The 13,008-nt window shown below is 35.9% G+C and overlaps 3 protein-coding genes across 4 annotated transcripts; 2 read left to right on the forward strand and 1 right to left on the reverse strand.

Annotated features, from left to right (window-relative positions):
- The first annotated feature begins 290 nt into the window (after positions 1–290).
- Positions 291–5,387, forward strand: LOC108205649 (beta-glucuronosyltransferase GlcAT14A-like). Its single transcript, XM_017375645.2, has 4 exons — positions 291–1,094; positions 1,171–1,246; positions 1,348–1,463; positions 4,446–5,387. Exons 1-4 carry the CDS (start codon positions 512–514, stop codon positions 4,958–4,960), a joined length of 1,290 nt encoding a protein of 429 aa, XP_017231134.1. The 5' UTR covers positions 291–511; the 3' UTR covers positions 4,961–5,387.
- Positions 5,388–5,873: 486 nt separating this feature from the next.
- Positions 5,874–7,950, forward strand: LOC108207993 (probable prolyl 4-hydroxylase 6). 2 transcript variants are annotated; one of them, XM_064087707.1, is made up of 8 exons: positions 5,874–6,204; positions 6,303–6,386; positions 6,535–6,592; positions 6,711–6,815; positions 6,992–7,049; positions 7,140–7,315; positions 7,393–7,467; positions 7,580–7,720. In XM_064087707.1, exons 1-8 carry the CDS (start codon positions 6,104–6,106, stop codon positions 7,580–7,582), a joined length of 660 nt encoding a protein of 219 aa, XP_063943777.1. In that variant the 5' UTR covers positions 5,874–6,103; the 3' UTR covers positions 7,583–7,720. The 2 variants fall into 2 exon arrangements, with proteins under 2 accessions (XP_063943777.1, XP_017233948.1); XM_017378459.2 differs by having other exon boundaries at positions 5,878–6,204; positions 7,410–7,467; positions 7,580–7,950.
- Positions 7,951–8,643: 693 nt separating this feature from the next.
- On the reverse strand, positions 8,644–12,735 carry LOC108210183 (uncharacterized). Its single transcript, XM_017381464.2, has 9 exons — positions 12,072–12,735; positions 11,683–11,760; positions 11,209–11,595; positions 10,661–10,796; positions 10,333–10,495; positions 9,974–10,102; positions 9,623–9,817; positions 9,051–9,173; positions 8,644–8,953 (listed from the first exon to the last, which is right to left on the reverse strand). The coding sequence occupies exons 1-9, from the start codon at positions 12,241–12,243 to the stop codon at positions 8,861–8,863; spliced, it is 1,476 nt and encodes a 491-aa protein (XP_017236953.2). The 5' UTR covers positions 12,244–12,735; the 3' UTR covers positions 8,644–8,860.
- Positions 12,736–13,008: the final 273 nt, after the last annotated feature.

A 13,008-nucleotide genomic window follows, 5' to 3' on the forward strand; every position in this document is an offset into this window, starting at 1 on the left:
AATATATTTCAATTAAAAAGAATAATTGGTTATATAGATAAGCCCGCCCAAATTAAAAAAAATAATTGGCTATATAGATAGGCCAGAATAATTGATTATATAGATAGGTTGACCAATACCGACCGACCAGACTTTTAATGTTTCGGAGTATAGTATAGATGCACTAAATGTAAAAAAAAAACAGCGTGGTTGTGGGTAGATCCCACGACAGCATTTTACCTCGCCCAACTCCCACTCCAACGACCAACACCACTTAATTAATTAACACAGCTTAATTAAAATTAAAACATAGCTCCAGATTAAGCGCAGAGATTCCCTTCACTAAAAATACAGACATACATACAACTCATCTGTATCTATATCCCTCTCAGATCACTCTCCTCTCTCTTGCTCTCTCTCCCAACTCACCCACTCACTCACAAATTCTAACCTTCCCCTCATCTTCCCTACTTTTGGCGGGAAAATAGCTATAATTCCGCTCAACAATACTTACAGAAAACCTGTATCTATAATGAAGAAGCAGCTGAGGAAGTACTACACAAACATCAAGCAGCACCAAACGGAGAAGAGATGGATGTTCCCGTTAGCTATAAGCTCAATTGTATCTCTGTTTCTTCTCTTCATCGGAACCCTAACTTGCTCCGACGGCACGCCGTTGATCCCGTTTTACCGGCTAGCGACTTACTCCGACGACTCGTTGTTCATCGAATCAAAGCTCCACGTGGCGAGAGTCTCGACATTGCCGCCTCCGCCGCGGCTGGCGTACTTCATTTCGGGTTCTGTGGGAGATGGCGCGATGCTGAGGCGGACTTTGCTGGCGTTGTATCATCCGAATAACCGTTATGTGGTTCATCTTGAGGCGGAGGCGGGGGAGGAGGAGCGGTTAGAGTTGTTTGAGTTTGTTAGGGATTTTGGTTTGTTTAGGAGGTTTGGGAATGTGATTGTGATGAGGAAGCCGAATTTGGTTACGTATCGTGGACCGACAATGGTGGCGAATACGTTGCACGCGGCGGCGGTGTTGTTGAAGGAAGGCGGAGAGTGGGATTGGTTTATTAATCTCAGTTCCTCTGATTATCCGCTTGTTACTCAAGATGGTGAATTTTGTTAATTTCTTGTGATTTTTCAGTGTTTTAGTTGGATTTGTGATTGTTGTGTTTGTTTTATGTTTAGATCTGCTTCATACATTTTCCTACTTGCCGCGGGATTTGAATTTCATTGATCATACTAGTGATATTGGGTGGAAAGAGTAAGTGATTTAGTTCATTTCTTTTTTATGTTCTGCTTTAGAGTTGTTTATGTAGATTGTTTGTTTGATCGCGTCAATGGGTGGTTCTATTATCAATGCAGGTTTCAGCGGGCAAAGCCAGTGATTGTGGATCCGGGGTTGTTTCTGACGAAAAAGAGTGATGTTTTTTGGATTACGCAGAGGAGGAGTGTGCCAACTGCGTTTAAGCTTTTTACAGGTAAATTGGGCATATATTGCTTGTGGTTGTCAAATTTATATCTGATTAGATCATACTGTGCTTCCCCAACTGGCTGACCACAGTTGTCTTTGTGGAATCTGTTGCATTGTCTATATTATACTACTCATTAGTGGTTTTGTTTGTTGGATATGTTACTATATAGGTAAGATTCTGAGTAAATACATATCAGGTTTGTTAAACTTATAATGTGTTAAACATGACAATACCCACTAACCAATCCGAGTGACTAGTGTCGTACTTGACTAACTATACACACTTCAATCTTTTCCATTTTTCTTTTTTCTTTGTGTGACACTTGTAATCTTGTGCTGAAGTTTCTGTACTACATTTGACTTGCTGTAGCATGTTTCTCCAGCAACAAATTCTTCTAGTTATCAATTGTGACTGCACAAGAAATTGCTATTGTTATTGGCCACCAAAAGCACAAGAGTCGAGGGAGTAATTCAATAGATATGTCCAAAATATCAATCTAATAATCACAAAACCACCAACAGTAACTTATATTTGTATGCTAATAGCAGCTTCTTACTAGCAAGCACAGTAATCATCCTTTTTCTCATGTTATTGGGTAATTTAAGGAGTACCTACTTGACTGAGTATTTTGGTCAATTGTTAAGAGCATGTGTCATGGCAATAACTTCGATAGTGTTATTAATATAGTTATTGCCGTGAGGGTTCCTTTCCCCAGCAACTGTCAACCATTTTTGTTGATACACGATCATCAATATATCAACTTCCCAAGGCATTCAGACAACCGTTTTATTAATCTATGATCATCTATTTATTGCTTCCTTGCATTGTTCTGTAATTCACTGAGCTGATTTCCCTTCGAAACTAATTAGATAACTTCAACAAATCCTGTATAGTATTTACTTAAGTTACTTATGTGACGAAAGAAGAAAAAATTGTCAAAGTCACTGAATACTGATGAATAAGATGCTTAAATCCTTTCCTCGGTCCAAAGCTACTATTAAATATATTTTGATCTGCACTTGTGTCTGATATTCATCAGATCGTTTATAAAAAAAATTATATGACATAGGAGAGTGACTCTTAACAAGTTGGAAATGATGTCAAGTGCATACAGTTGATGCTAGGTTTCCAGCTATGAGCTATAGCTGTTTAACTAATAACAAGAAGAACATTTCGTTTACTACTAGTTACACTGATATTGACTTGTTTCTGCATATTCATCATGTTTATTTTAAACGTTTATATAACGTAGAAAAATGACTCTTCGTGAGTTGGAGATACTATCGAGTGTGTACAGTGATGCTAGGGTTTTAATTATAGTTGTTTAACTAGTAACAAAAGAATTTTTTTGTTTATTATGCAAGTGATTCAAGGGTCATCATGATGTAATCTACCGGATAACAATCTTAAAATTTTACATAACTCTCTATGTGATGTTCTCTGTGTATTTTAAAAATCGTATGATTATCAGTTATCAATACTGATTTCAATGCTGTAAAGTGTAACGTACTCATGAATTAGATTATTTAGAATTTCTCTTACTTGTATATCTCTTTTCCTAATGACTGTTCCTGCTTGAGTTGATTTCTCACTACGCTTCTGTGCTGTTTCATATCTTAATCCAAGCAAGAATTTAATTAAGACATTACATGTTATTATTTCTAACTTTGCTTACATATTCAGTTTCATCAACAATACTAATTAATTTGATTCACATTTCAAAGTTCAAGTCTTTAGTTATAGGTAGTCTAGCAGAAATTTAGCGAGGAGGGCTTGATAGTCTAGTTTATACTCCCTCCGTCCCCCTCAATTGTTTACATTGGAGGGGGACACGGAGACCAAGACAATGTATGAAAAATGAGTAAAGTTAGATGAAAAGTGGGTAAAGTGGTGGGACCTATCAATATTTAATAATATATTTGAGATAGTGGAGGAAAGTAGTGGGTGTAATAGTAGTTTTTATTGTTAAATATGAGATAGTGAGGGAAGATGGTGGGTGTAATGATGAGAAAAACTTACTATTTATGATAATGTAAAGAAATGAGAGGGACATCCCAAAATAGTAACTGTAAACAAATGAGAGGGACAGAGGGAGTAGCAGACTGAGGATGAATAACTGAAAGGCAATAATACACAGTTGGACTTTGAAGTGTAATGGGCATTGGTTAACTAGCAATCAGAGCTTTCCCTGATCACCATAAAGATCAGTTCATAAATCCAGATGTTTGCACCAGGGTTTTTCCTTTGTCGTTGCTTAACAACTCTACAAACTTAATTTCCGATAATGAAAAAAGTTCCTTTAACTAGAAAGAAGAATAACACATATGGACAGGCCTGGAGTTTCCATTATCCCTACAAACATTAGTTCAAGAAATTTCATTCTATGGTTTGAAAGTTGTGATATGACTGAATCTCAGGATGTGTACATTTTTTCTATCATATTACTTCTAGCATACTGAAAATTGGGATCTGATTTTCCAATTGCATGCTTCTTTTCTGCACATTTTCCGTTTTCTGTCACCATTCTAGCTCTTTTAAAAAAGCATATCCGAATTCTGAAGGCAATGTTACTTTTGTGATCTTGTTTACGGAGTCAGACACACCATTTATATCATGTATCCTTACTCCTCCAAGTAGCAGAGATGCTATTTGCATGGTGACCTTCGGCTTTGAAGGCAATTCTAGGAATGATTTGCACATTCGATGAAAAATTATGGACTGCCTGATTATGTTTGGAAACATAAGAAAATTGTGTCTATTAGAGTTAGAGACATTTATATAGGAATAATTATCTGGTTACAAAGGACGACTCTTTCTTGCTTGAAATGCATTTATAATTTATGATTCTCCAAATTAAATTTCTGACGTATATATAGGAAAAATGACATGGTGCCTTTGGGTTGATTTAATTTGCACTTGTTAAAGACATTAGAATATTCACTCATGCAAAGTTGGTAAATCATTTGTGCTTTGCATTTTTGCGTACAGGCTCTGCTTGGATGGCACTGTCAAGACCTTTTATTGACTACTGCATATGGGGATGGGACAACTTACCACGAACAGTCCTTATGTACTACACAAACTTTATCTCTTCTCCTGAAGGATACTTTCACACAGTAGCGTGTAATGCTCACGAGTTTAGAAACACCACTGTAAATAGTGATCTCCACTACATATCATGGGACAACCCCCCAAAGCAGCATCCCCACTACCTAACTGTTGAGGATATGCAAATGATGACCGCCAGTAATGCGCCATTTGCGAGAAAGTTTCATCAAGATGATCCAGTGCTGGACAAGATTGACTCTGATCTGTTGTTCCGAGGTCGAAACATGACTGTACCTGGTGGTTGGTGCATAGGGAGCAGGGAAAGTGGCAGTGATCCATGCTCTGTTGTGGGCAATATTACACAACTTAGGCCAACTACCGGAGCAAAGAAGCTAGAAACTCTGATCAGTTCCCTACTATCGAATGATAATTTCAGACCACGACAGTGCAAATAGTAAAAGATGAATATAATGACAGGAAACAGCAAAATTGTTTGTTTGTATCTATTGATAATGAGAGAAGGGTGGACAAAAGGCTATCAGATAGATAGAATCTATAGGTAGGAAAATGACTGCAGAGATTGTACCGATTTCAATCAGGTTGAAAACTTGCTGCCTGGGGTAAGTGGTTGCTTGTAACTTAATATAAATGTGATGATGAAGGTAGTGGTGGTTTCAGGCATTTTCTTAATTTACCCCTATCAAGCTGCACTTACAGGGAATTGCCACTGATCATTTCCATGACGAGCAGGATCTGGTAAATGAGAGTAGAGGGGATTCTGAAATTTTTTGAGAAGGCAATATGATTGTTAATCTTTGAATGTTGTAAGAATGTGAAAAGTTAGACGATGGAAATGTTATATATAGTTCTGTGAAAGCATACGATGGCTATGCAATCCTTATGCTAACAACCAGTGACATGCAAAGTCGGAATTTTCATCATTAAAAAATCAGACTTACTCATATTTTGTCATTATTTTCTCATAATTTAATATTTCTCCATAAACCCTTTTTATAATTTTTCATTCTGTTCTTTCCAATCATATTCCATCCAAGTGAACACAATCTTAGGATTTATCAACAGCATGACGCTTTTGGCTCTAGAGCTATCGGGGTTTCACCTTGTACCAACCAACTGGATGAACACAGGTCTATCATCGATAAACTGTGGAGTATGTTTTTAGGATTCTTTTCATCATTATTAATAACATTTCTTTTATATATTCTGAGAGAACAGCTTAAAAACCAGTTACTAAAAAAGTGGACTTAAAATGCGATCCAGCAGATTACAAGGTTGCAAACTAAAGACCCTGAAAAGGAAGAAAGTGGTGTAAAAATAATATTTTCCTGTAAAGAACAAAGCGGTGTACTAAAATGTGCTTCAAGAAATATTCCAAAGAAAAGGCCTACGTGTCAATCTGGCATTTACAGATTTGGCCTGTAATGAAAACGCACCAAGATATGCAACTTTCAAACAGCAGCTTTTAATGTTACAGATATCATTTCATTGCATAAAATACTTTTTAGTATCTGTATTGTATTGTAGCCTCCATCTTCCTTAAATCATACCGAAACCAGAATTTTTCTTCATCATCTCTAATGGATTTTCATCAGAACTTGTTCTTACGTTTTCTAATTTTTATCTTGTTTTTGTCTCACTCGACTCTCCGTTCCCTTGGATGGCGCCAGAGCAGAAATTTGTATGTGTTTGTTTAAGTTTATAGTGTGTGATGAAATTATTAGATGTTAAAAATTGAAGACTGCAGATTAACTGATTAAGTAATCTTCGAATTCTCAGGCAAGAAGAAGGATTGATCACCGGAGGAGCTTCTTCTGCTACTTTTGATCCTACAAGGGTCATCCAACTTTCTTGGCGTCCCAGGTCATATCTAACTTTTAATTTAGTGCGTGCACACAATGTGTGCTGCGCGGTGTCTGCACACGTGTGTGTGTGTGTGTGTGTTTATATGATGCGCGATTAATTGATTGTATCTAAAGAATCTGGTATATATGTTTCTTGAAGCGAACAGGGCATTTTTGCACAAGAATTTTCTGACAGAAGAGGAGTGTGATCATCTAATTCTTCTGGTTTGTCTGGGGTTTCACATACGAAATTGTGATTTTAGTTTGTATTTTGTTTTGTTACTATAATTTATCCATTTTAAAAGAACTTTTCGGTTTGGCTTAATTTGGATGTTTTGATCAGGCCAAGGACAAGCTGGAGAAGTCTATGGTTGCTGACAATGACTCTGGTAAAAGTATTGAGAGCGAGGTCCGGACAAGCTCTGGCATGTTTCTGTGGAAAGCTCAGGTTAGTCTTGTTGTACTAACTATTTCCCCCAAAGTCGTTCAATAAGTACAGTATGTCGCGTTAGTCTACCTTAGGATAGCGTGGAGTTGCACAATCGTTACAAGCTCTATATATTATGACTACCCCTCATTTCTGATGTGTTCGTGCACTGTTTACTCACTGCACAAACGATATAGGATGAAGTAGTTGCTGGCATTGAATCACGCATAGCTGCTTGGACATTTCTTCCTGTAGGTAAATTTTTGTGTATCAGATTTACACTTATGTTACTACAAAAGGACTGAGAACTTCATTTGGGTATCTGACCAACAACGTTGTACCCAGAAAACGGAGAAGCTATGCAAATACTGCATTATGAGCATGGTCAGAAGTATGAGCCACATTATGATTTTTTCCACGACAAGGCTAATCGGGATTGGGGAGGTCACAGGGTGGCTACAGTACTAATGTATCTGTCAAATGTTGAGAATGGTGGGGAAACAGTTTTCCCCAGATCAGTGGTAATTTTTAGTTTTTGATTTGGTAATGATATAGATTTTTGTAGTCTTCTTGCTTTCTCCTCATAAGCCAACTGCAGCATATATATTTTTGTAGGAAGGCACTCAGACAAAGGATGATAGTATGTCAGATTGTGCTAAGCAAGGTTACTCGGGTAATTCCTTATTAGAGTTCATAAGTATTTACGCCCCAGAACATCGTTGCTTATTATTAACTAAGAATTCATAGTAATAAGTTTTAACACATCTCCTATGCAATGCTTGCAGTGAAACCTCAAAAGGGCGATGCTTTGCTCTTTTTCAGTCTCCATCCTGATGCAACTACAGATTCACTGAGCTTGCACGGGAGCTGTCCTGTGATTGAGGGTGAAAAGTGGTCTGCTACCAAGTGGATTCACGTAAGATCATTCGACGTACCACAAACCACAAACAAGGTCTGCGCTGATGAACATGAGAAATGTGCTCTGTGGGCTGCTGCAGGTGAATGCGAAAGGAATCCTCATTACATGGTTGGTTCCAAGGTTGAGAAGGGATATTGTAGAAAGAGTTGCAATGTGTGTTCTTCATAAGAATCTTAACAGGAACTTAAATTGACCTACATTTTTTTAATAAAGCAAAGAATTGTACTTTTTTGTGCTTGTTTCTTCGCAAATGTTAGAAATAAAGAAAAGTGGAAAAAACGAGTTTTATATTAATCTCATCTAGGGAACAAATGAAGCCTTAGCAGTTGAATATCATGGTTTCTGACAATTTAATGTTTCTTTTGTGGTCATACTGACTTAAGTATTCAACATAGTCAAGCTGCAGAGTAGGCGAGTAGCTGATCATGTTCAAAACGTTATGGGGGCGGATATCACAAAACACGGAGTATTGTATTTAACTATTTAGTTTAGCAGAAAAAAAGAGTCCAAGTTTTTGATGCATATACACAGGATGTTGTATCATTCAGCGAAAAATCGCATCCTCTTAAGATTTTTCACATTCACCACTTTTTTTCCGCTGGACGTCCACTGTAGTGTTGTGGATCAGCTGCAAACCAGCTATAGTGTTACCTATAGTTGTTCAAGTATAGTAATTGATTAGGTTTGATTGAATTACAAAGCAGGTTCAGCATGACTTGTTTTTGTATTTTGCATTTCTACAGCCATGTTGTAGACCAACTGGCAACTGGAACCATTTTTTCCTCTTTCCATAGTCACTAAAGATTATTTAGTCTCTTTAATCACTTTTGTCTTTTTGGTATAAGCTCGAAAACGTCTCTGATTATACAAAGCTATTACAGACAGGCCTTAGATTGAATTGGACATCTATATAGTTCTGTACAGAGAAAATCAAGAATTACACTCTTTTATTAATTTTTTATTACATTTCATTTGTTTCAGAACTGTACACTCAAATTGCCATTTTTACACAATTGAATAAGAGGTTCATAGTATACAGGATTGCGTACGAGCTCAAGAAAATGGATGAAGCCCCCAAAGAAAAGTCATAAGCTCCAACACAGTCAAGTAATGAATTTAATCGAATTCGGGTACAAAAATACCCGGGTCACAATGCTAGTTGATGAAAGTTAGTGTAGTCGATTTCTTTCAATCGCACACAACACAAGATGCATTCTGGCAACTCTTCCGGTTTGTTTCCCTGTTTCAAATTAGACAAAAAGAACAGATATCAGATGAGAGTTGACATAGAACTGGAATAAGCACTTTTTCAGAAATTGCCGAAGGGCAAAAATTACCTGTATAGTCAAACAGAAATCCAGAATACAGAACTTTAATCTTTCTTGGAACGCTTCAAAACCTTTTCTTGAAATGTAACTGAATCTGTGCATGTCTAAATCAATCTCAAAGTAGTTTTCTCCCTGTAAGAGATTCAAGAAGAAATATATGAAGTCACAGTACTGTAAATCTTCCATTATTAAATTTTAAAAGAAGAAACTTCAAAACTTATTTGTAAATTCTACTAGCTAGTTTAACCTTTTGGACAATAAATGCATATATATGGACTATGGTGCAAACATATCATTTACTTCACAAGATGAATATTATCAGTCCTGCATGTGGTTTAAAAAAAGGTACAACAAACAAGGTTATCCTCATACGCCAGAGGACATCATGATGAATGAAGATCATTATTTCAGTAAAAGCTTCTGGTTTTGGATAAGGTTGGCGAGAAATTAAGCTAGATGTATTTGTTAAATGCAACTATGCAAGGTTTCATAAAAAGAAAAGAGATTATGGACCAAAAAAGATAAAATGGTGCATCATTTATAGACAAACAACTAATAATGGAAAATACTAAATACTTTACCGAGAAAAATTTATGTTGAGGACGCGAAAGTACAGGCTTTTCATTGTAAGCATTCATAAGCTTCTTTTCAGCTGCACTCAAGTTAATGTCCTCCATATTTGCTATTCGACCCAAGATCTTCAATCTTTCCCTATATGGTGCGACAGTATCCAAAGCAAAACCCTTGACTTTCTCCACTTCATCGTCAATTAATCTCTGTTCCATAAAATATCATGTATATAAGGTGAAAGGGCAAGTAAAAGATGGTGCAACAAGAAGTATTATAAGCTCCAATTTATCTCATTAACTTGTTTTAAAAGTACAATAATGTGACCAAATGTGACACACGGAACAGGAAACACGAGATCTTACCCTAATACTTTCTTGGAAATGTAGTGGCATTTCCTTTAAATAACTTTCTGATAGCTTAAAGTAAAGAACATAGCTCATTCCTTCTCCATCATAATCATTTTGAAATATTGTGACCGGATATAATGGTATCTGAAACACAGACAAATGGACAGAATACAAATATAATCATTGATCATATATGGTTGCTACCATTATGTGGCATGGCAATTTAACGCATCCACCAGGAGTTTCCATTTCCAAACTAAAACTTCATTTATACTACTATTTATGATGTTAAAAAATATAAAGAAAAAAATAGGCACACTAAGATTCACCAAAACCATTTGTTCTATAGATATATCTAGGAAGTACATATATACCTGAAGGTTTACTACAAGGATGGAAGGAACTTTTCCTGATGACTCAATAACAGGAAGTTCCACAAAGCGTGCGATGTGGTCAATTTTTCTTGGAGATACAAACACATCAACACCAAAAGGAGAAAATGCTGCATGATTTGGAGCAGCTTCTTTCTTTTTATCCCTGTCAAGAGTTGGGAGTTTAAATAAGGTCTTCAAATTAGAAGAGAAAATTTTACAAGACTCGAGAAATCCAATTGGTGAACTAGAGTTCCATACGCCACTTTGACTAACGTAATAAAAAATATAGTATAAGCTTAAACAAAATATATATATGGTTTGCTCTAACCTTAGATAGTTCTGCCCCCGGACTTTGAAAGTACTTGGCTCAATAGGTGACCAACTATCAGACAATCTCTTCTCAATTGGACAATATGGAACCTGAGAACCTGCTATAGGTCTGTGCAGGGGAGGTCTTGGTGACACTGATATAGAAGCAAAAATATCAGCACCAGAAATCATGAAAACCCTGAAATCAAGCATGATATAGCTTGTCCAATGCAATTTATTAATTCTTTACTTAAATTACCAAATGGCAGCCCTCAATCCTCATATCTTGTAAAAAAGCATATACCTCACCAGATAATGCCAGATAATGCACTTTTCCAAAGGAAACTTACGATTCTTCTCAAGCTATAATTACACCAAGATTTGTTGATTTTTCTCATCTAAACTAATTAACAAGTAGTCTTCGCAAAAAAAAAAAACTTATTAAGATGCAGAAATTTTAGTTGTAAACTTCCTCTTTTATTAGTGTATTAAACATTAAAAAAATCATAGTATAGAGACTAACATTTGCACATGATAACATAGGGGGGATGTAGTAGCAGAACTTACATATTGTGGGAGCAGCCGGTCCATCTCTCCATTTAAAGGAAAGTCTTAACGCTGCTTTTTTCTTTGGGCTTGAGCTTAGCGATTTTCTCTTTTCGTCTGAGGAAGAGGCAGTACCGGCAAGACAAGGCAAGCAATTATTAGGGAGGAGTCCACAGTTGTGCAGCATTCCCATGTCTTCCCCACCAGCACTTTCATCAACGTAAGTAGCTATATTATCTACCATAACTTTTCCCTCATTTTGATTATCTTCCGAATTATCTTCCAGTACAGTACTTGGATGTACTGAAGGGTCTGAGGTAACAAATGTTGGACCAGTGCCATTATGATTAACATAATCTGAACATCTTGGAGTCACAACAGTTGACCCGGAGCCATTCAAAGACATATCTGTGAATGTAAGCAACAAAAATCAGCCGTAACGGCATATAGATGATAAAAAAATGGAAAACTCTTTCAGCAGACATCAAGCATTACCATCTTGAATGCTATAAAAGTCATCATCTTCATCTGACTCAACCACCAACACAGGATCAAACCATGAATCTGAATTTACTGTTTCGTACACCACCATAAAAACAAGCCAAGCAAAAATTACATAAGAGAACCATACCGACAATCAATTGAAGTGGTTACCAAACACTAAACATGACATACAATTCATCGAATATAAAAGTAATCTTATAATTAAGCTTCAACATAACATTTCAGTCTTAGCCTAAAGAACTCATTCATATATAACAAAATGCATATCAAAATAAGCACAAAACTGTAACTTCAGAAAACATCTAAAAACATTACATAGCAATATAAAAAACAAAGAATCAACAACAAAATATTCTGTCAGATTACAAGAAAAAAGATACCTTGATAAGTAGGATTACAATAAGATCGATCAATAGAAACAGAGGAATCAACTTGATTAAGCTTATGAGACAAAGAAGATGTCTTCCTGACAACTAATCTTTTCCGGGTCGGTTTATTTTTCCTCCGAATACCCATCCCACATCCTGTGGGTTTGGATCCACAAGACCCCATTATCAGATTAAAGATTCAACCTTTAGGATCAAGATTTCATCTTTGAGCTCAGAAATTCAAGAAAAAGATGACCCAACTTTACTCTAAACCAATAAATGACAACAAACAGAACAGATTGACAAGGTAAAGTGAGTTGGGTTTAGAGTTGGATACTAGTTTTTATAATTATATACGAGTGTATATAATATTATTCTTGACTGACCCAATTTATAAACCAACTAAAACAACAGATTAAATAATGTAAAAAACAGGAACCTCATACTAATTGATAAAGAAATAAAATATGTAGTCTTAGATGGTTCATACAAACAAGATTTATTAAAGTGTTGAAAGAGAATGGTAAAAGAGATATGATGGTTGTGGTTGACTGTATGTATATGTGTATGTATATATAAGTAGATTACATGAGGTTCTTGGAAGAAGAAGAAGGACACGTTGCTTTACTCGCTCAATAATTGGGACCTGCCCGGTTCTTTTTTCTCATCTGTAGATGCATATCTGATACTCCCTCCGTCTCAATTTATAAATCTATTTTGGAATAAACACGAAAAAAGTTGGTTAGATAGAATCTTATCTCATGTTTAATTAATTAGTGCATTGATAAGTGAGAATATAGTTGAGTTTCAAAAAAATCACAATAAATATAGAGAATTAGTGCATTGATAAATGAGAATAATGTTGAGTTTCAAAAAAATCACAATTAATATGTAGATAAATTTCTATTGAAAGAAGAGAGGGACAAGTATTTTAGGACAATTTTTTTTT

Source organism: Daucus carota, chromosome 2, assembly GCF_001625215.2.
Source record: "Daucus carota subsp. sativus chromosome 2, DH1 v3.0, whole genome shotgun sequence".
In the NCBI taxonomy this organism is placed as follows: Eukaryota; Viridiplantae; Streptophyta; class Magnoliopsida; order Apiales; family Apiaceae; genus Daucus; species Daucus carota.

What these genes read in the sequence shown, in the direction of transcription:
- LOC108205649 (XM_017375645.2), top strand. Translation starts at nt 512, where the DNA reads ATGAAGAAGCAGCTGAGGAAGTACTACACAAACATCAAGCAGCACCAA. An exon ending in AGTGATATTGGGTGGAAAGA is followed by an intron (nt 1,247 to 1,347) that starts GTAAGTGATTTA and finishes TTATCAATGCAG; the next exon opens with GTTTCAGCGGGCAAAGCCAG. An exon ending in TGCGTTTAAGCTTTTTACAG is followed by an intron (nt 1,464 to 4,445) that starts GTAAATTGGGCA and finishes TTTTGCGTACAG; the next exon opens with GCTCTGCTTGGATGGCACTG.
- LOC108207993 (XM_017378459.2), top strand. Translation starts at nt 6,104, where the DNA reads ATGGATTTTCATCAGAACTTGTTCTTACGTTTTCTAATTTTTATCTTG. An exon ending in CAGTTTTCCCCAGATCAGTG is followed by an intron (nt 7,316 to 7,409) that starts GTAATTTTTAGT and finishes ATATTTTTGTAG; the next exon opens with GAAGGCACTCAGACAAAGGA. An exon ending in TGCTAAGCAAGGTTACTCGG is followed by an intron (nt 7,468 to 7,579) that starts GTAATTCCTTAT and finishes CAATGCTTGCAG; the next exon opens with TGAAACCTCAAAAGGGCGAT.
- LOC108210183 (XM_017381464.2), bottom strand. Translation starts at nt 12,243, where the DNA reads ATGGGGTCTTGTGGATCCAAACCCACAGGATGTGGGATGGGTATTCGG. An exon ending in CGGGGGCAGAACTATCTAAG is followed by an intron (nt 10,496 to 10,660) that starts GTTAGAGCAAAC and finishes AACTCTTGACAG; the next exon opens with GGATAAAAAGAAAGAAGCTG. An exon ending in CTCAACATAAATTTTTCTCG is followed by an intron (nt 9,174 to 9,622) that starts GTAAAGTATTTA and finishes AATCTCTTACAG; the next exon opens with GGAGAAAACTACTTTGAGAT.